The sequence below is a fragment of the Capra hircus genome, chromosome 27 (genome assembly GCF_001704415.2).
Source record: "Capra hircus breed San Clemente chromosome 27, ASM170441v1, whole genome shotgun sequence".
NCBI classification, from domain to species: domain Eukaryota; kingdom Metazoa; phylum Chordata; class Mammalia; order Artiodactyla; family Bovidae; genus Capra; species Capra hircus.
Window position 1 is genome coordinate 38,514,611 of NC_030834.1, and position 20,299 is coordinate 38,534,909.

At 44.4% G+C, this 20,299-nt stretch overlaps 1 protein-coding gene across 1 annotated transcript; it reads left to right on the forward strand.

The window, feature by feature from the left end:
• On the forward strand, positions 17,835 to 19,751 carry LOC100861170 (beta-defensin 1-like). The gene is given in 2 exon segments (XM_018042143.1): positions 17,835 to 18,007; positions 19,496 to 19,751. Coding segments are annotated over 2 exon segments (249 nt in total). The 5' UTR covers positions 17,835 to 17,949; the 3' UTR covers positions 19,687 to 19,751.

The window sequence follows — 20,299 nt, forward strand, 5'->3', positions numbered from 1 at the left end:
ACAATCAGTAAAATTTTTAGGAATAATTTGGAACAAAGGAAAACAAGAAATACTCCCTAAAGGCAAGCAGAAAATTTTGGAGCTTGTTCGTCCCCACCCTAAGAAACAGTCCCAAAAGTTTATAGGATCATTTGGCTTTTGGAGGCAGCATATTCTTCATCTCAGGCAGATATTACAATCTCTTTATAAAGTAGTCAGGAAGAAATATAATTTAGAATGGGGAGAGGCACAGAATTTGGCTTTTGAACAAGCTAAAATAGCCGTTCAAACTGCTTTGGATTTATGGCCCATTAGAGAAGGCCCCTTGCCTGGAGAATCCCAGGGATGGGGAAGCCTGGTGGGCTGCTGTCTATGGGGTCGCACAGAGTCAGACACGACTGAAGCAACTTAGCAGCAGCAGCAGCAGCAGCAGAGAAGGCCCTATGAAAGTACAGGTGTCTATGGATGAGAATTATGCAAACTGGAGTCTATGGCTAAAACAAAAAGGGGAAAGAATGCTTCTAGGATGTTGGTTACAAAAACTTCCTAATGTCAGCACTCCTTTTGAAAAACAATTGGTAGCCTGCTATTGGGCATTAATTGACAGAGAGGCCATGACTTTATATCATGAAGTACAATTAAGGCCAAATATTCCTATTATTACTTGGGTTATGAGTACCCCCAAAACTCACTGAATTGGTTATGCTCAAGACTCTAGTATAATTAAATGAAAATGGTATACTTAAGACCAGGCAAAACCTGGGCCATCTGGCCTTCTGTTATTACATGAATGAGTGTTTGACTGTTCTGATGAAGAATCTTCCCAATTACAATATCAAAAACCAACAGAAAAATCACCCATAAAACAGGAAATAGAATATTAACTGTTAACTAAGGAGCAAAAGCATCATGCATGGTTTACACATGGTTCTACTAAATATGCAGAGGCAACCCAACGTTGGAAAGCTGTGTCTTATAATCCCGCAACTCAAAGAGTAATGACCACTGAAGGGGAAGGGGAAAGTAGTCAATATGCTGAGTTATTTGTAGTTTTCCAAGTGTTGTGGGCAGAGGATTTTAAAGAATGTCATATCTATGCAGATTCATGGTCAGTAACTAATGGTCTTACAACCTGGATGCCTCAATGGAGAAAACATAACTGGGAACTTGGATCTAAACACATATAGGGAAAGGAATTGTGGCAAGATATTCGGGAAATATGTTCACAGACCTAATGTTTCAGTTTTTCCTGTAGATGCACATGTACCTGAGATAACAGAAGAAAGAAAATATAACAGGGAACCTGATCACTTGGCTGAAATCAACGGTGCATCCATTGTCCCTGATTCTGAACTGGAAGGATTAGCATTATGGGCTTATCAGAAAGCCAGACATCTCCATCTCCATTCTTGCCTCCTTTGTCAAAGATAACGTGTCCATAGCTGCGTGGATTTATCTCTGGGCTTTCTATTTTGTTCCATTGATCTATATTTCTGTCTTTGTGCCAGTACTATACTGTCTTGATGACTGTGGCTTTGTAGTAGAGCCTGAAGTCAGGCAGGTTGATTCCTCCAGTTCCATTCTTCTTTCTCAATATTGCTTTGGCTATTCGAGGTTTTTTGTATTTCCATACAAATTGTGAAATTATTTGTTCCAGCTCTGTGAAAAATACCACTGGTAGCTTGATAGGGATTGCATTGAATCTATAGATTGCTTGGGGGTAGTATTCTCATTTTCACTATATTGATTCTTCTGATCCATGAACATGGTATATTTCTCCATCTATTTGTGTCCTCTTTAATTTTTTTCACCAGTGTTTTATAGTTCTCTATATATAGGTCTTTTGTTTCTTTAGATAGATATATTCCTAAGTATTGTATTCTTTTCATTTCAATGGTGGAATGGAATTGTTTCCTTAATTTCTCTTTTTGTTTTCTCATTGTTAGTGTATAGGAATGCAAGGGATTTCTGTGTGTTGATTTTCTATCCTGCAACTTTACTATATTCATTGATGAGCTCTAGTAATTTTCTGGTGGAGTCTTTAGGGTTCTCTATGTAGAGGATCATGTCATCTGCAAACAGTGAGAGTTTTACTTCTTCTTTTCCAGTTTGGATTTCTTTTATTTCTTTTTCTGCTCTGATTGCTGTGGCAAAAAACTTCAAGAACTGTGTTGAATAGTAGTGGTGAAAGTGGGCACCCTTGTCTTGTTCCTGACTGTAGGAGAAATGCTTTCAATTTTTCACCATTGAGGATAATGTTTGCTGTGGGTTTGTCATATATAGCTTTTATTATGTTGAGGTATGTTCTTTCCATTTCTGCTTTCTGTAGGGTTTTTATCATAAATGGATGTTGAATTTTGTCAAAGGCTTTCTCTTCATCTATTGAGATTATCATATGATTCTTATTTTTCAATTTGTTAATGTGGTGTATTACATTGATTGATTTGCAGATATTGAAGAATTCTTGCATCCCTGGGGTAAAGCCCACTTGGTCATGGTGTATGATCTTTTTAATATGTTGTTGGATTCTGATTGCTAGAATTTTGTTAAGGATTTTTGCATCTGTGTTCATCAGTGATATTGGCCTATTCAGTTCAATTCAGTTCACTCAGTCATGTCCAACTCTTCACATCAGGTGGCCAAAGTATTGGAGTTCCAGCCTCAGCATTAGTCCTTCCAGTGAACACTCAGGACTCGTCTCCTTTAGGATGGATTGGCCTGTAGTTTTATTTTTTTGTGGCATCTTTGTCAGGTTTTGGTATTAGGGTGATGGTGGCTTCATAGAATGAGTTTGGAAGTTTACCTTCTTCTGCAATTTTCTGGAAGAGTTTGAGTAGGATTGGTGTTAGCTCTTCTCTAAATTTTTGGTAGAATTCAGCTGTGAAGCTGTCTGGTCCTGGGCTTTTGTTTGTTGGAAGATTTCTGACTACAGTTTCAATTTCCATGCTTGTGATAGGTCTGTTAAGATTTTCTATTTCTTCCTGGTTCAATCTCTTTAACAAGTGGTGCTGGGAAAACTGGTCAACCACTTGTAAAAGAATGACACAAGAACACTTTCTAACACCATACACAAAAATAAACTCAAAATGGATTAAAGATCTAAATGTAAGACCAGAAACTATAAAACTCCTAGAGGACAACATAGGCAAAACACTCTCTGACATACATCACAGCAGGATCCTCTATGATCCTCCTCCCAGAATATTGGAAATAAAAGCAAAACTAAACAAATGGGACCTAATTAAACTTAAAAGCTTCTGCACAACAAAGGAAACTCTAAGCAAGGTAAAAAGACAGCCTTCAGAATGGGAGAAAATAATAGCAAATGAAGCAACGGACAAAGAATTAATCTCAAAAATATATAAGCAACTCCTGAAGCTCAATTCCGGAAAAATAAACAACCCAACGAAAACATGGGCCAAAGAACTAAACAGACATTTCTCCAAAGAAGACATACAGATGGCTCACAAACACATGAAAAGATGTTTAACATCGCTCATTATCAGAGAAATGCAAATCAAAACCACAATGAGGTACCATTTCACAGCAGTCAGAATGGCTGTGATCCAAAATTCTATAAGCAATAAATGCTGCAGAGGGTGTGGAGAAAAGGGAACCCTCTTACACTGTTGGTGGGAATGCAAACTAGTACAGCCACTATGGAGAAGAGTGTGGACATTCCTTAAAAAACTGGAAATAGAACTGCCTTATGATCCAGCAATCCCACTGCTGTGCACACACACCGAGGAAACCAGAATCAAAAGAGACGCATGTACCCCAATGTTCATCACAGCACTGTTTATAATAGCCAGGACATGGAAGCAACCTAGATGTCCATCAGCAGATGAATGGATGAGAAAGCTGTGGTACATATACACAATGGAGTATTCCTCAGCCATTAAAAAGAATACATATGAATCAGTTCTAATGAGGTGGATGAAACTGGAGCCTATTATACAGAGTGAAGTAACCCAGAAAGCAAAACACCAATACAGTATACTAACACATATATATGGAATTTAGAAAGATGGTAACAATAACCCTGTATGGGAGACAGCAAAAGAGACACAGATGTATAGAACAGTCTTTTGGACTCTATGGGAGAGGGCAACGGTGGGATGGTTTGGGTGAATGGCATCGAAACATGTATATTATCATATGTGAAACAAATCGTCAGTCCAGGTTCGATGCATGATACAGGGTGCTCAGGGCTGCTGCACTGGGATGACCCAGAGGGATGGGATGGGGAGGGAGATGGGAGGCGAGTTCAGGATGGGGAACACATGTACACCCATGGCGGACTCATGTCAACGTATGACAAAACCAATACAATATTGTAAAGTAAAAAATAAATAAATAAATACAACTGAGAAGAAAAAAAAAGTTAGATGCCGGGAGCCAGCGTGAGGAATCCCACCCGTGGCAAGGTCGTGAGGAAGGAAGCCTGACAAAACGCAAAGGCGGGGAGCAGGCTTCAGGGGTTCCCCCTGGAATTTCCTGAACATCTACCCCCAGAAACCAGAGTTGGCCTGATTTTATTGTAATGTGCTTTTCCACTCTTTTGACACTCTCTGGAAAAAGTTAACTTACAGCTTCAGTCTTTTGCATTTGAAAAGAGTGTTTCAGCTTAAACCCCTCCGATGGCTCTCTAACTTACCTTACCCCGACTTTTACAACTACGCATGTGATTGCTACAGCACCCCCCAACTGTGAGAGGCACAGGAAGCCTAAAACATAAAGCTTTTCAAAGAGTTAAAAGTTATTAGAGTAGTGCTGGTATAGGAGTTCATTATTGGGCCAATGCTTGTTGCTAAGTTCCCATATCTTTTCTCCACTGTACACCTGGGAGCAATTTGTTAACACAGTCAGAATGTAAGAAAAAATAACTGTAGCCTTGAAACTGACCACATCGGACTTTTGAGCTAATTGGTTCTTTATTTGTTGTAACTTACTGCACCTTTGCTTCGTGGAAATGTAACTTTGTTTGATACTTTCTGAGGCTGACATAGATTAGAAATATGAAGAAGAAACACGTCCAGGCAAAATAAGTTTTCTGGTTGAGCAGCCTTTATCAAAAGAGGGTCTTAAAATGTTTCACAGGCCTCCAAGGCCAGAAGATAATGTACACAACATCATTTGTGGGAAAGGTATAAAAGTCCTTTAAAAAAATAAAGTTATTGGGGCCTCGCTCACCAAAGCAGCTTGGTCACCCCATGTCTTCTTTATTTTCTGGCTGAATTCCCATCTTGGGCATGGAGGCTCGCCATGTCTACTTACTTGCCCTGGCTTCTAAGACCCACGTGAAAGGGAACCCAAGGCGGGGCACCCTCCACTATTCAAATGGGCACCAGTGGCCTAACGTAGATGGTGAAAACCTCTTGACTCGAGATTTTATTAGTTCTCCACATAAACCAAGTTATTCAGCCTCTTATCTCCACTAATTTTCCTACTACACTTTTCTTTCCTAATCTAATCTTATCTTTCTAATTAAATAAATCTCTCTTCGCCGACTCCGTCCACCCTTCGAATTCCCTGGATCCACAGGGGCTGGACCGTGGCAGTTAGACAAAAAAAAAAAAAAAAAAGAAAGCCAGACATCTTGGTGAAAAGGCTACATATAGAGGAGGGGGCAAAATCATGGTATTCCTACAACACAAGATCTAATAAAAATGGTAATAGCTCATGGTCCAATACATCAGCATCTAACCAAGTGCCCCCTTCCTCAAAGATTAACTAGACAGTTACAACGAGGAACATTACCTGGCTAGATATGGCAGACTGACTATATTGGACCTCTACCAGTTAGTCAGGAATGCCAATAGGTGTGTACAATAGTAGACACTTATTCTGGCTATCTGGTTGGTTGTGCTTACAAACATGCAAATCAGCAAAATATGATTAAAACTCTAGAAATTATTACTCCATACTATGGTACCCCAGTTCAGATTCAAAGTGAAAATGGATCATACTTTAAAGTTAAGTTAATTAAAACCCATGCCCAGACGAGCAATATAGAATGGATTTATTATCCCCAAGCAGCCGGTTTAATTGAACGGATGAATGGACTTTTAAAACAACAGTTACTAAAGTTAGGAGTAGGAGAATATAAACAATGGAAAGATAATTTATTCGAAGCCTTGCAACAATTAAATAATAGACCTATTGGACAAAGTGAAACCCTCTTGATGAGAATGGTGAGTCCTAATCTTAGTTTATCTGTGGCCCTCATTTCAAGATGGGGTACAACCTTAGAGTATTAGGAAATGCAACCAGGAGCTATGAAATCTTTTAAAGCCTCTCCTGAAGCAGCTGGATTGGATCTATATTCTCTTGAACAGACTCATTTAAATCCCTCAGATACTAAAGTGCTTCCTACAGGAATTGGAATTAAATTAACTCCGAAACTTCTTGACTTGATTAAAAGCCATTCTAGCCTGGCCATTAAAGGTATACAAGTCTTGGGAGGAGTAATAGACAATGATTATCAAGGGGAAATTAAGGTTATTTTACAAAATGGGGGGACCACCTGGTGTTAATTGCTGCTCCAGACCAGATTGCACAATTATTCATTTCACCCTATTTACATTTAGAGTTATCTATTGGAATGCCCCCCGCCTTGCAAACCCTCCGGGGAGACAAAGCGTTTGGATCCTCTAATCTAACATGTCCTAGGGCTAAAATATGGTTTAAGTTACCCAATATGAATAAACCAGAACCAGCTGAAGCTATAGCCCAAGGCCCAAAAATGTAATTGTTGCTAAGACTACAGGAATGGAAACACCTAACCATATCCCTTTACAATATTGCTATGCTCAAGAAACTTAAAATATATATAATGTTTATCACAGAAACTGGCCTAATAGATCTTTTCCTGAGAACCTTTGTCGCTTGGACACAGGCCGACCCACAGGACAGTGTCTCCCTCTCTTGGGCCTGCTTCTATGCAAACTTCCAGAGCCAGTCATACTGTTGGGCCTGTAGAGATCTATCACCATCCTCCACCCATGGACTGCCTTGGTGGGTGTCACCCTTAAATGGACCTGACTTTTAAGAAGTATGTCATTTTATTCAAGAAAATCAAAATCAAACCAGAATTAAATGTCCTTACTATGACTTGTTAACTTGGTGTAATAATACTGATGGACTAGGACACAATTTGCATTTTGATTATGATCAAGCAAAAAGGTTGCCTGTGACTATTATATGAAAGAAAGGACCAATGCTAGCCATACACATAGAGAAACCAAAGCTACACGATATGGTACCATACAAATATGCCAAATTTGGGACCAATATAAGTGGGTAACTTCAGAAAAGGGGCAATTGATAAAGGCAGCCCCCATTTGCTGGGAACAAAATAATCATACCAAACTGTATCCTAATAGTACTAAATCTCTAGCATTCCTACCAACATCTTGTGTAACATCTTGATTAAATTTGTGTAATCAAACAGGGGCAGTGAATCATATGAATTCATCAGATTCAGTCATATGGCCAGGGACTGATTGGATAAACAACCCAGGCATATGATTTTAGCCCCAAATGGAACTCATTGGATATGTGGGGTTAATCTTTGGCCCTGGTTACCCACAGGATGGACTGGAAGATGTACCCTGGGACTGTATTTGCACGTGGTCAAATTTTAAATGAACTACCACACACCCCAGGCAATTTCCCTATAGCACAGGCAAGATAGACATGATCTGTGTTCCAGTAGTATGGCTACTTAGCTGCAATATTTGTGCCATCACTTGGCACCATTGACATAATGCTCATAGTAGAAGCCTTGACTAATTTTACAAAACAGGCTTTAATGCGCAAAGCCATACTTCAGAATAGAATGGCATTATATACATAAACAGCAGCGCAGTAAACTTGTGCCATAATTCACACAGAATGTTGTGTGTTCATCCCTGATCATAGTGCTAATATGTCAGATTATCTTCAACTTATGAAGGAAGTGATCAATAAGTTAAACAACCCTAATGTGTCTATATGGGACTCTGCTGTCTTGGTTTTCCTCACCTTCACATTGGATAATGCATGCTTTGGTTTTTCTAATCATACTTACTGTCTTGTTAATTGTATGTTATTGTGCTATGTGATGTTTATCAAGTCACGTGCACAGTTAATGTTAATGCTTATAGTTACTATAATACTTGACTCCCTCATAACTTGAGGGTCAATATGTAGTGCAATGGCTAATAATTTCATGTTACTGTACCATTCAGTCACCATTTTGATGAAGCATGTACCAGATGGTGACCTGATGTACTGTGTTCATTGCTTGTACCCAAACAACATGTGTGCTTAGACATTCAGTTCACTTCAGTTCAGTTCAGTCACTCAGTTGCGTCCGACTCTTTGCGACCCCATGAATTGCAGCACGCCAGGCCTCCCTGTCCCTCACCATCTCTTGGAGTTCACTCAAACTCACGTCCATCGAGTCAGTGATGCCATCCAGCCATCTCATCCTCTGTCGTCCCCTTTTCCTCCTGCCCCCAATCCCGTCCAGCATCAGAGTCTTTTCCAATGAGTCGACTCTTCACATGAGGTGGCCAAAGCACTTAGACATTACTTGTACTTAAACAGCTTATGTACTTAAACATCATGAAGAATGGGAGCATCATGAAAACATCCACCAAGAAAGGGGAAAAGCATCAACAGTAGATAAAGATCTGGAACAGTAGGGTTTGGGGAATACTGTTTTTCTCCTTTGATCTGGCCAATCAAAGGGCCAATCAGGTTTTTTTCCATTTCCCTCATGTGCAAACTCTTTGAACTCCTTTGAGAACAGAAAACTTTGTAAGTTGTAAAATGGCACATACCCAGACTCACGGCAAGGTCCCCCCCATGCATGGACGCTTGTAGCGGATGGTGCTCCCACTGGGACCCTGGTGTGCTGACCACGACGACTGCCCAGCTGCTGCAAGCCAGATGAAGGTGCTTTCCCCTGGACGGGTGAGATTCATCTGCTAAGTGCTATTGTAAATTCACTTCTTTCCTTTTGCTTTGATCCTTGATCTGTACTAGGCTCAATACATAATAAATCTGTTTCTGTTACCAACCTGTGGACTACATCTTGAATTCTTTAAAAGAATCACTGAAAGCAAAACACAGTTGAAGAAGTGGCTACCATGGTCACACCGCCTTTGAGGCTGAGCTGAGTTCACAGACGTGTTGTTAGTTGTTAGCCTCACCTTCTCCTTTACTTCTGATGGTGTAGAAAAGAAAAAAGAAATAAAAGAAAGGCACCAGATAACTTATTAGAGGGATTCCAAAAGCCTTGGACTTGCACCACGGCCTTCCTGAAACCTTCCGTGTGCTCCCTTTCTTTCCTGCAGGCAATGGCGGAGTCACGAGCAGGTTACACAAGTATTATTGCGAAATGAGAAGTGGCCGGTGTGCTTTGATTGGCTGCCTTCAAAAGGAGGAACAGATAGGCCGCTATTCCCTAAGTGGCTGAAAATGCTGCCGGAAGAAGAAATGAAAACTCCCGAAACACAAGGAGAATGTCGCAAGGCGTGAAAATGCTTCCTTGAAGACTCCAGAAGCCAAATAAAATGAAAGACATTTTACCAAAAATTAGAAGCTTGATTATTATCATTATTATCTTTTAGCATTGTTTATTGTGCTAGTTGTTACCAAAAAGGCAACTTAGTGTTAATGACTCACCTTTAATTCAAATAAAGTATAATCCCTAAAGGAAGCCACAAGAGGGTCCAAACTGATGTTCCAAAGATTGTCAGATTTTACTCCTCTTTCGCAGCTTTCACCCCCCAGTGACACTGGACCGCTTGCTCTTTCTGAGACACTTCCTTTGCCTCCTGTCACCCATCTGAGCTTCGCAGTCTGTCCATCTGTCATAGCATCTCCCCACCAAATCCGCCTCTGAAACTTCAGGGCATCCCTGAGGGTCTTCCCAGGTCCTTCTGAGCATTTTACAGCTCAGAGACACGGGGAACCTGGCTCCTCCTCGACCCTGCCCTCAGCTTTCCTCTCTTGCCTCTGTTCTGACTGACCTCAGGCCTGGAGGAAATCTCTCCTCCAGCTATGTCTCCAAACCCATCTCTCAGGGGCACCTCAAATTCTACCTCCTTCTTAAAAACACAGCTGGTTTTGCCAACAAGTATGATCTTTCCTTTTAAAAGGGTTCTGACCTGAGTGTTCCACCTATGAGCCCTGCTTGATTTTTATATTCACTCAGTTCAGTTCAGTTCAGCTCATTACATTTATTACATTTGCATATTTCCAATCTCCGTATATAGTTGCAGGATTTTGAAGGGCACTTCATCATTTCACCACTTCTGGCCTAAGCGTCTTGACACAAAAGCTGCTCTGCAAGAATTTAGTGTGTCGAAGAACATTCCAAGGCCTTGGAAGTGTTGCAGTGTAACTATCTATTGGTCTCTCGAGGTTGACACAGAACAATTCCAGCAAATACAGTGGCAGGCCCATCACCCTCTACTCGGGCCCCTAGTCACTAGCTTCTCAGAAGGCACTAGATTCTCAGGGAGAAAGGGCACACACTCAAAGACAAGAGCTTGGACCCCACAATCCAGCATTTCAAAAAAAAATGAACTGTGATGGGACTGTATACTGCCCTCCTACAGTACACAACTAAGGAACCAGGCAAAACCAGTGAAACTACTGAGTCAGACTCTGGCACAAGCAGCACAGGACCGTAATTGAGGAGAGAGGAAAACAAGCGAGCTGAGGGATTTCCCTGATGGTCTGGTGGCTGGGATTCTGTGCTCCCAACACAGGGGGCCTGGGTCCACCCCAGTCAGGGAACTAGATCCCACATGTTGCAACTAGATTCTGCCTGCCAGGATTAAGGTCCAAGGCAACCAAATTAATGAATTAGCTAATTAAATTTTTAAAATGTCTGTGTTCAACCATTTTTAAAAAAAGAAAAGAAAGTAAGTGAAGTGAGACTTATGGCATCTCCAGCCTCTACAGATTTCCAGGCCTAAAGCATAGGGAACAAGAACCCAAACAGACCAACAGTTCTTCTGAGTTGAAGAGAGTGGGGTCAAAGTTCAGAGAGTGCAGGCATCTTCACTTCTGGACAGAAAACCAGCAACGGGCGTCGGGACCAGGGGCGTGTGCCTGTGCGCTAAGTCGCTTCAGGTGTGTCCAACTCTGCCACTCTGTGGACTGTGGAGTTGCTGACCCTCTGTGACCCCATGGACTGTAGCCTGACTGTGTAGCCTGCCTAAAAACTCTGTGCTTTTCATTCAGTTCTAAAACTGCTCGGAAGAATGAAGTCTAAGATACTAGATGGAATTTTGGTTCAGCATGATGGGATAAAGTGTGATGCTAAGATTCTAGACACTATCTTAAGGAGAGAGATGGTCATTTCAGTAAAAAAAAAAGAAAACAAGAATCAGATATAAATTGGCTATAAAAAAACCACTTGAGACATCAAATATAAAGGCAAATGGATTTAAAATGAAAGGATGGAAACAGATCTGCTGTTGTCATTGTTTAGACCCTCAGTCATGTCCAACACTCTTGAGACCCCCATGGAATCATCCAGTCAAGATTACTGGAGTGTGTTGCCATGCCCTCCTCCAGGGAATCTCCCCGACCCAGGGATCAAACCATGTCTCTGCATCTCCTGCATCTCAGGCAGATTCTTTACTGTTGAGCCGACAGATATGCTATGGAAACATTAATTTAAAGAAAACATGGTAGGCTGTATTGGTTAATTGACAGGTGACTCAGATGGTAAAGAATCTGCCTGCAATGTGGGAGACCTGGGTTTGAGTCCTGTTTCGGGAAGATGCCCTGGAGGAGAGCATGGCAACCCACTCCAGTATTCTTGCCTGGAGAATCCCCATGGACAGAGAAGCCTGGCGGGCTACTGTCTATGGGGTCACAAAGGGTCAGACATGACTGAGTGACTAAGCATAGCACAATCAAGTAATTTTTAGGACAAGGACCAGATATAGAGAGGGGTATTTATCCTAATGATAGAATGTTTAATTCATCAAGAATACATATGAATACTGAATCAGAATGTACTTAGCAAAGGAATTTTAAAATTCTTAAAGAAAACTTACAGGAATAAGAGGAGAAACAGACAAATTAACAATTACAATTGGAATTTCCCCGGCAATCCAGTGGTTAAGATTCCAAGCTTTCAATGCAGGGGGCACAGGTTCGATTCCTGGTTGAGCAACTAAGATCTCTTATGCCATATAGAAAATTCACCCCAAGATAGATTAAAGGTTTACACATAAGGCCTGAAACCACAAAACTCCTAAAAGAAAGCATAGGAGGAAAGTTCTTTGGCATGGGTCTCCTCAAGGATGGTTTTGAGCTTGACATGAAAAGCACAAGCCACAAAAACAAAACTAAATGGTAGGATCCATCAAACTGCAAAGCTTCTGCACAGCAAAGGAAACAGTGAACAAACTGAAAAGACGGTGCTATTTTAACGCTCCAGTGATCTCTGAGGCTGGAGGAGATGGCAGCAGTGTTGTGGGAAAGAGAGTGGGTTGAGAGAGGATGGTCGCATCCCAGGTCACATCCGAGTCCCTGGGATGGCCGCCGAATGTGGGTACTTGGCTTTGCACAGGCAGGGACTCAAGAGCGAGTCACAGTGAAGTGAAGGAAGGTCCATCCAGGGAGGAAACACGCTACACAGAGAGTGTGGGCCATCTTGGAAGGCAAGTGCAGCACCAAGGTATGGGGCTGTCAGTGTTTATAGGGGTGGGTCATTTCATAGCCTAATGAGTGGGAGGAGTATTCCAGCTATTTTGCAGAAAGGGTGGGGATTTCCAGGAACTGGGTCAACACCCACTTTTTGACCTTTATGGTCAGCCTTGGAATTGTCATGGTGCCTCTGGGTGTGTCACCTAGCTGCTGTGTTACAAAGGGATTAAAAAAAATATATTTACTTCAGGTCTTAGTTGCAGTATGCAGGATATTCATCTCAGCACACTGGCTGCCACGGCATGTGGCCCCATGGCATGTGGAGAAGGAAATGGCAACCCATTCCAGTATTCTTGCCTGGAAAATTCCATAGATGGAGGAGCCTGGTGGGCCAAGGTCCATGGGGTCCCAAAGAGTCGGACACAACTGAGCGACTTCACTTTCTTTCTTCATGTGAAATCCTAGTTCCCAGGCCAGGGACTGAATCCACATCCCCTGCTCTGCAAGGCAGATTCTTAACAACTGGACCACTAGGGAAGTCCCCATCATTCTTTTAAAGGCTGTGCCCCGCCTGATTCCGGTCTCATTAGCACTAGTAGAAACAGTGTCAGACTTTATTTCTTTGGGCTCCAAAATCACTGCAGATGGTGACTGCAGCCATGAAATTAAAAGACTCTTGCTCCTTGGAAGAAAAGTTATGACCAACCTAGATAGCATATTCAAAAGCAGAGACATTATTTTGCCAACTAAGGTCCGTCTAGTCAAGGCTATGGTTTTTTCTGTGGTCATGTATGGATGTGAGAGTTGGACTGTGAAGAAGGCTGAGCGCCGAAGAATTGATGCTTTTGAACTGTGATGTTGGAGAAGACTCTTGAGAGTCCCTTGGACTTCAAGGAGATCCAACCAGTCTCTATTCTGAAGGAGATCAACCCTGGGTATTCTTTGGAAGGAATGATGCTAAAGCTGAGGCTCCAGTACATTGGCCACCTCATGGGAAGAGTTGACTCATTGGAAAAGACTCTGATGCTGGGAGGGATTGGGGGCAGGAGGAGAAGGGGACGACCGAGAATGAGATGGCTGGATAGCATCACCAACTCGATGGACATGAGTCTGAGTGAACTCCGGGAGATGGTGATGGATAGGGAGGTCTGGCGTGCTGAGATTCATGGGGTCGCAAAGAGTCGGACACAACTGAGCGACTGAATTGAACTGAACTGAACTGAGCTGGCATTTGACAGCACTATTCGAGCTTTTGTGTTATAGGAGAATGTCCTGGTAAAGCTCTCAGGACACTGGTGACTGCAGGAGGCAGGCAGGAACATTGGAAGGGAGGTTGATTTTGCTCCAAGTTACGCTACTGCCACTTAGTAGACTGCGGCCTTGGACACATCTTTTTGTTGGATTTGCAGCCAATTTTAATCAACTTTTTAAGTCAGTTTTGCCTGTGGCCTCAGACATGGCTTTCTAGTCCTCGGGACCATCTTGTATGAACCTTGGGTCATACCTACCTGGCGGGTTTGTTTAGGGGAATTCAAAGAGATAATTTGAATAAAAGTGGCCAGCTACTGAGCAAGGGTCATTGCAAAATATAATTGTGGGACAAGTTCAAAGAAAAACTAGTGAAAGTGTCAGTGGGGGAGCACAGCATTAGACCCAGCCCTGGTCCCCTTCTGAGGGCAGGTCCCCACATGACTGTCAGAAGCCATGGCGCCCACCCCGTCCACAGAAGGGAACTGGCAACAGTGGCCTCTGCCCATTAACACCCAGGGCTCCGTGCTGAGAACACTTATTTGTGGAGTCATAGATGTAAAGGGCTTTGCTCTTCAAAACCTCATCTGTAGGACTGGGACACACCTTGCCTGAGGAACTGAGACGCTTTGCTGGAAAGACCCTGCCTCAGTTTCCTACTCACAGGTTAAGGGTTTGGGGACACAGCATTTTTCTTCCTTTTAAAGAATGAAACCATGAGTTACCTCTCAGCACAGGCATGAAGCAACCACAATCCACATGGCCTTGTTTGGCTTTGAACCTGGGAAAACTAATAATTCATGTAGACTTGACCTAAAATTAACCCTTCCCTCTACCCTATATGTGGAGAAGGCAATGGCAACCCACTCCAGTACTCTTGCCTGGAGAGTCCCAGGGATGTGGGAGCCTGGTGAGCTGCCGTCTATGGTGTTGCACAGAGTCAGACATGACTGAAGCAACTTAACAGCAGCAGTAGCAGCTATCCCATCTGAACTCATCTCTGGTTTCTGGTGAGCCACTCCATGGTTTCTAGGGTGTGTGACCTCCTTGCTGAAGCAACAGGACCCTTCCCTGATGGACAGAGATGCCCCTAGGCTTTATCTCTAGGATTAACATAGCTGCAAAGGAGTCATCTTTAGACCTTGCCAAGGAAAAATAAGCAACTGCAATTGTGGAATTCCTGACAAGGGCTGTGTCCCGCTGGTGAGGAACCATGGCAAGAAACTCCTTTGAAACTCACCATGACAACCTGACCAGCCTTTTGAAAACTCCTTTCTATGAAAAGTCATGCTCGGTCTTGCACATAAAACTGCGTCATCAGCTTCCTTAAAAGAAAAAAAAAAAAATCTGCTGTGCTGAAAACCATAGATCATTAAAACACACCAATTTTTATTTTGTTTATTTATTTAGGCTGCACCAGGTCTTATTTGTGGCATGTGGGATCTAGTTCCCTGACCTGCTATGCTTGGGAGTGGAGTCTTACCCACTGGACCATCAAGGAAGTCCCATAAAACAGCATTTTTAAAAATTACTTTTTAAAAAACTTTGAATTGGAGTATAGGTGATTAATAATGTGATAGTTTCAGGTGGACAGCAAAGAGACTCAGCCATGCATATACATGTATCCATTCTCCCCCAAACTCCCTTCCCATCCAAGCTGTCACATGACATTAAGCAGAGTTCCCTGAAAAACAGCATTTTCAATGAAGAGACACAGTAGACAATGATTCAGTCTCACTTCTTTCTCCAGTGTAGTATTATAGCATGTATATAAATTGACCCTGTAGTATAGATTTTGCCTGCAAGGTCCATAAATAAACAGATACATATATATATCTTATGTATAGATAATTATATATATGTATAAGTAGATGCTGTCTAGCTCTCTCAAATATCATTTAGAGCTAAAGCAGAAGGAATCATGATCAAGATGACTTATTTTCCATTAGAAAAATCCTCTCCCTGAGTGCCAGCCAGGGACTCTGTCTGCTCGAGGCAGCCTCCATGGCTTTGCCGAGCCTCAGATGCGAGACTCTGAGCTACAGCAGGGGACCTGAACAGGACTGAAGCTCCGGGGGCTCCTTCAGGACGGGGTCCCCCCTGGGTACCCACATTTCTAAAGGGCTTGGAGTCCTACTCAGAGCTGCATGGCAAGTTCCATCCTGAGATTTAGCGTTTCTGAAAAGCCAGGTCAGTGTCTCTCTAACACTGAGATGGATGGGTGTTACCAAGTGAGGGATGTTACTTAGTGATGGAGGTCCCCCTTAACCCAGTAAACGGGTCCCCACTGCTGGACCTGCATTGTGATACTAGGGTCTGGAGATGCATTCAATGGCAACGTCATCCTCCCACTCTGTCTCTGATGAAAGGAAACGGAGCATCCATCTGCCCATCATGTGTCCCACTGAGATTTCATGAGACTGGTGTGTGATTGTGTTGCAGTGAATTAAGAAATGGTTTTTTTTTACCCCTCTTTCTTTTCTCCCTTTCGTGTCTTTCTCCACTTTAACTGTTCCTAACGTACAGTCTGCACTGATAACCAAGTCTCTTCTTTTCAGAAAACTAACCTATTATGCAAACTACACCTGACACCTATGGCCCTCCATTTCTGCAGGAGCCACGTTCTGCATCTGTTATCCTTCAACGTATTCTAGCCACGTCCTGATTCTTAACTTTAGGGCATCATAAACCTCTCCTTGTAGTGTGTTACCTCTCTGCTCTATTTTAACCTCATGTTGATGCTTAAGTTTATGGTGCGCTCTCTTTGAAGCCACCCCAAAGTGGTTTGCTTTCCCCCTTTTGTATTACAGGAAGAAAGTCACCAGGAAATCCCCAAAGGACAATGGACCCAACCACCGGGACCAACTGCCAGACCCAAATACCTAGCCACCTGACACTGGCATATTGACTATTTCAAAACAGTGAGAAAGAGAGAATTCAGGACCCCTATACCTTTTGTCCCGTATCTCCCACCCTTGACTGTGAGCCCCGACTGTTTGATCCCCTGGATTCCTGATGGAGGGGAGACCAGCTCCTTGAGGTGGGAGCCTACCGTGTTCTCCCTTCTGCTGGCTTAAGGGTTAAAGCCATCTTTCCGTTTGCCCCAAACTCTGTCTCCACAATTTTTATTCAGATCAGGTGGGCAAAGAAAACCAAGATTTTGGCTGAGACTGTTGCTCCATCCTGTAACAGGCTAGCTGGCGTGGGGAGCAGGTCGGGACCACTGGGTCTCTTCCCTCAGTGCTCCAGGGGCCGGAAAGAGCGTGGCTGTCTCTGCGGATGCTGGGAGTCAGCAAGTCTTGCCCAGGGAGTGAAACTGCCTCTGAACGAGTTAGTCCCTATTTGAGCCTGAAATAGCCTTTCATGGAAACAGTGTATGTGTTAGTTGCTTAGTCGTGTCCGACTCTCTGCAACCCGGTAGACTGCAGCCCACCAGGACCCTCAGTCCATGGGACTCTCCAAGCAAGAACACTGGAGTGGGTTACCATTTCCTTCTCCAAAAGGAACTATAGAAATAAAGAAAGTGAAGTCTCTCAGTCGTGTCTGACTCTCTGCAACCCCATGGACTATAGCCCACCAGGCTCCTCCATCCATGGAATTTTCCAGGCAAGAGTACTGGAGTGGGTTGCCAGTTCCTTCTGCACAGGAAAACAGTGGACAGATTCAAAGCCCTGGAGGGGCGAGGGTGGGGCTGGGGAGCAGGTAAGCAAAGGTTCAGCAAGAAATCTGTGCCCCTGCCAGGGGAAACAGGCAAGTCTGTGCCCCTTGCCACACCCCTGCCCATCAGCTGAACTGACTGCCAGGGAGAAGCTTCTGGTCAAAAGGGCAGCAGGAAAGCTTTTTCTGGGGTTTTCGACAGCCTCATTAGCATAAGAGTGACTGACCCTGCTTTGTTCTACAAACGCCACTCCCATGACACACAAGGAAGAGGCTCAGTTAACCAGTTCCTAATAACCAAATCCACAGCCAACACGGAATTCCTCCCGGAACCTGGGACCTTTATAAAGCGGCAAGCGCAGCCTCTTCTCCAGCATCAGCCGCAGAGCTCGTGACGCCAACATGAGGCTCCATCACCTGCTCCTCGTGCTCTTCTTCGTGGTCCTGTCTGCTGGGTCAGGTGAGCTCGTGGGAGCCCTGGGGGGAGCCACGGGCTCTCTCTCTCTCCTGTTTCTACCTCCTTCTGTCCTGCTACCCTCATCTACACGTGGTCAGACTAAACCCACCGCAGTTGATGCTTTTGAGAAGCCAGCGCTGAGTCCTTAGTAGCGAGAGGGGTCTGAGAACCGTCCTGCAAAATTCCTGGCTGTTTCTAAGCCACTCTAGCGAGCCAAAGCTTCTGAGCACGTCTCCTCACTGGTTTCATGAGGAGGAAACCGAAGATGCCTCTGATAAGTGACTCTCCTTTTTTTCTTTTTCGTAAAAGCAAGATATTTGATTTTGTCCCATGACAGAAGTGCAGAATGTCGCCTTATAAATCTATTTGAAGGGTGGTGGCTCTGGGCAAAGGGAGAAGTCCAGAGGAGAGTCAGGCCGAGCCTGGGCTTCAGAGGCTGCCCTTGGGACGCTCCGGGCTGCGTCTCCTCAGCAGGAAGGTCCTCCAGGACACGTTGCTGAAGATGCGACCCTCGCTCCACAGCTGGGAGGCAGCGCATCCAAAGCAGTGTGCAGGATCGGCTGTCTAATGTTCATCTTACTCTTGATATTTCCAGAAATTGGATGAAAATATGTAGGAAGGAAGGAGGGAGGGAGGAAGGGAGAGAGAGGATGCGGAGACACTGAGACACCTGATTAAGTGTCAGAAATCAACTTGAAAAGCCCTTGTCTGGTCAGTGTTGTTTATGACTGTAACCCAACTCTTAGCACAGTGGCAGGGAGAGAGGACAGGGGAGTAAGGAAGATGGCCTCTCAGTGCCCGGGGCCTGGGTTCAATCCCTCGGGGAGGAACTAGAGAGGGACCAGAGGTGCCTTGTGGCCAAAAGAGAGAAAGGGGTGTGAGGAAGACGGGAAGGCGGCTGGTCAGGAGGAAACCACACAGGGAGGAGGAGAGGGGCTGACTCGCACCAGCGCTGGGAGCGTTCCGAGTCAGTGGAGACAATGGTACAAAACTTTTTTTCTGAACCATCGTCACCGTCAGCTTTAAGTTCCTGTGAGAGTAAGTTCTCTTTAAACAGCTCTTACACTTTCAGCGGCATCTTTTCCTCCTATCTCAGCTCCACTGCTTGACTGACTCCATGAGGTGGAAAACTAAAGGGTGAAGATAGACCCCCGCGGGCCGCTTCTGACTCCTGGAGGGAGGGTGGATGCAGCAGAGCTTCCCGGTCTTTGCCCTCGTGGTGGAGCTGACCCCGCACACAACCGTGCTCCTCACGCCCCAGTCCCTCGGCCTCTGGTTCTGGAAACATGAGGGTCCACCAGAGCCTGGGCAGGGTCAGCGTCTGTCTGGAAGCCGAGCCACGGGGTCCTGGACTCACATCTTGTTGTCATGAAGCCGTGTCCGCATCTCAGCACAGAAGGCCCCAGGGCCTTGCTCAGAGGGGACTCAGCTGGCCTTCTCAAGATACCGCTTTCCTGCTGACACGTTTATCCCTCTTCGTTCTCTTTTCAGGATTTACTCAAGGAATAAGAAGTCGTCGAAGCTGCCATAGGAATAAAGGCGTCTGTGCGCTGACCAGGTGCCCTAGAAACATGAGACAGATTGGCACCTGTTTCGGGCCCCCAGTAAAATGCTGCAGAAAGAAGTAACAGAAGGCGAAGACGTGGCCAGGACCGATGCGGAGTCAGAAACTGCGCCCTTAGACAGATCGTCTAAAATTTAAACCAGAATAAATTTTGTTCAAAGTTAAAGAATCTTGCCCACTGGTCATTGAGGTTGTTGTGTGGTGTCTGATCCCAGGTGAATTCCGAAATCCCTGAAGATGCTCTCTGAGCTCCCCATGGGAACCGCTGGGGAATCGTGGTGGGGTGCTCTGTGCTCCCAGAGGTGTGGCCCCCTGTTCCTTGGGGGCCTACCTTCCCCAGCCCCTCTGCCTGTTGTCCTTCCTGCTTCCCGGCCCAGGGCACCCTGACCTTCCCCGTGTCTCCCCTCAAACATGCACCCCAGGGGTCCAGAATCACCAGCACACCAGTCCCATAGGAAACCCCTGCCCCTGCTCCAAGAGGAAACCCCCCTCCTCTGTCCCCCTGCAGCCCTCACTTCCATTTGGTTTGTGCTTCTTACTCCTGCCTTGTGCGCTCGTGGATACCCTTCTGATTCCCTTTTGGGCTATAAGATCCCTATAGGCATGGACTTGCCCTATTCCTGTATGTGCTTGGGCATTGAGATGACACATTGCTTCACAAATTGTCATCAACTGAATGGCAGAGTTGACGTGGACAAAGCATGTCTCTCTGTGTGGACATGATATGATGC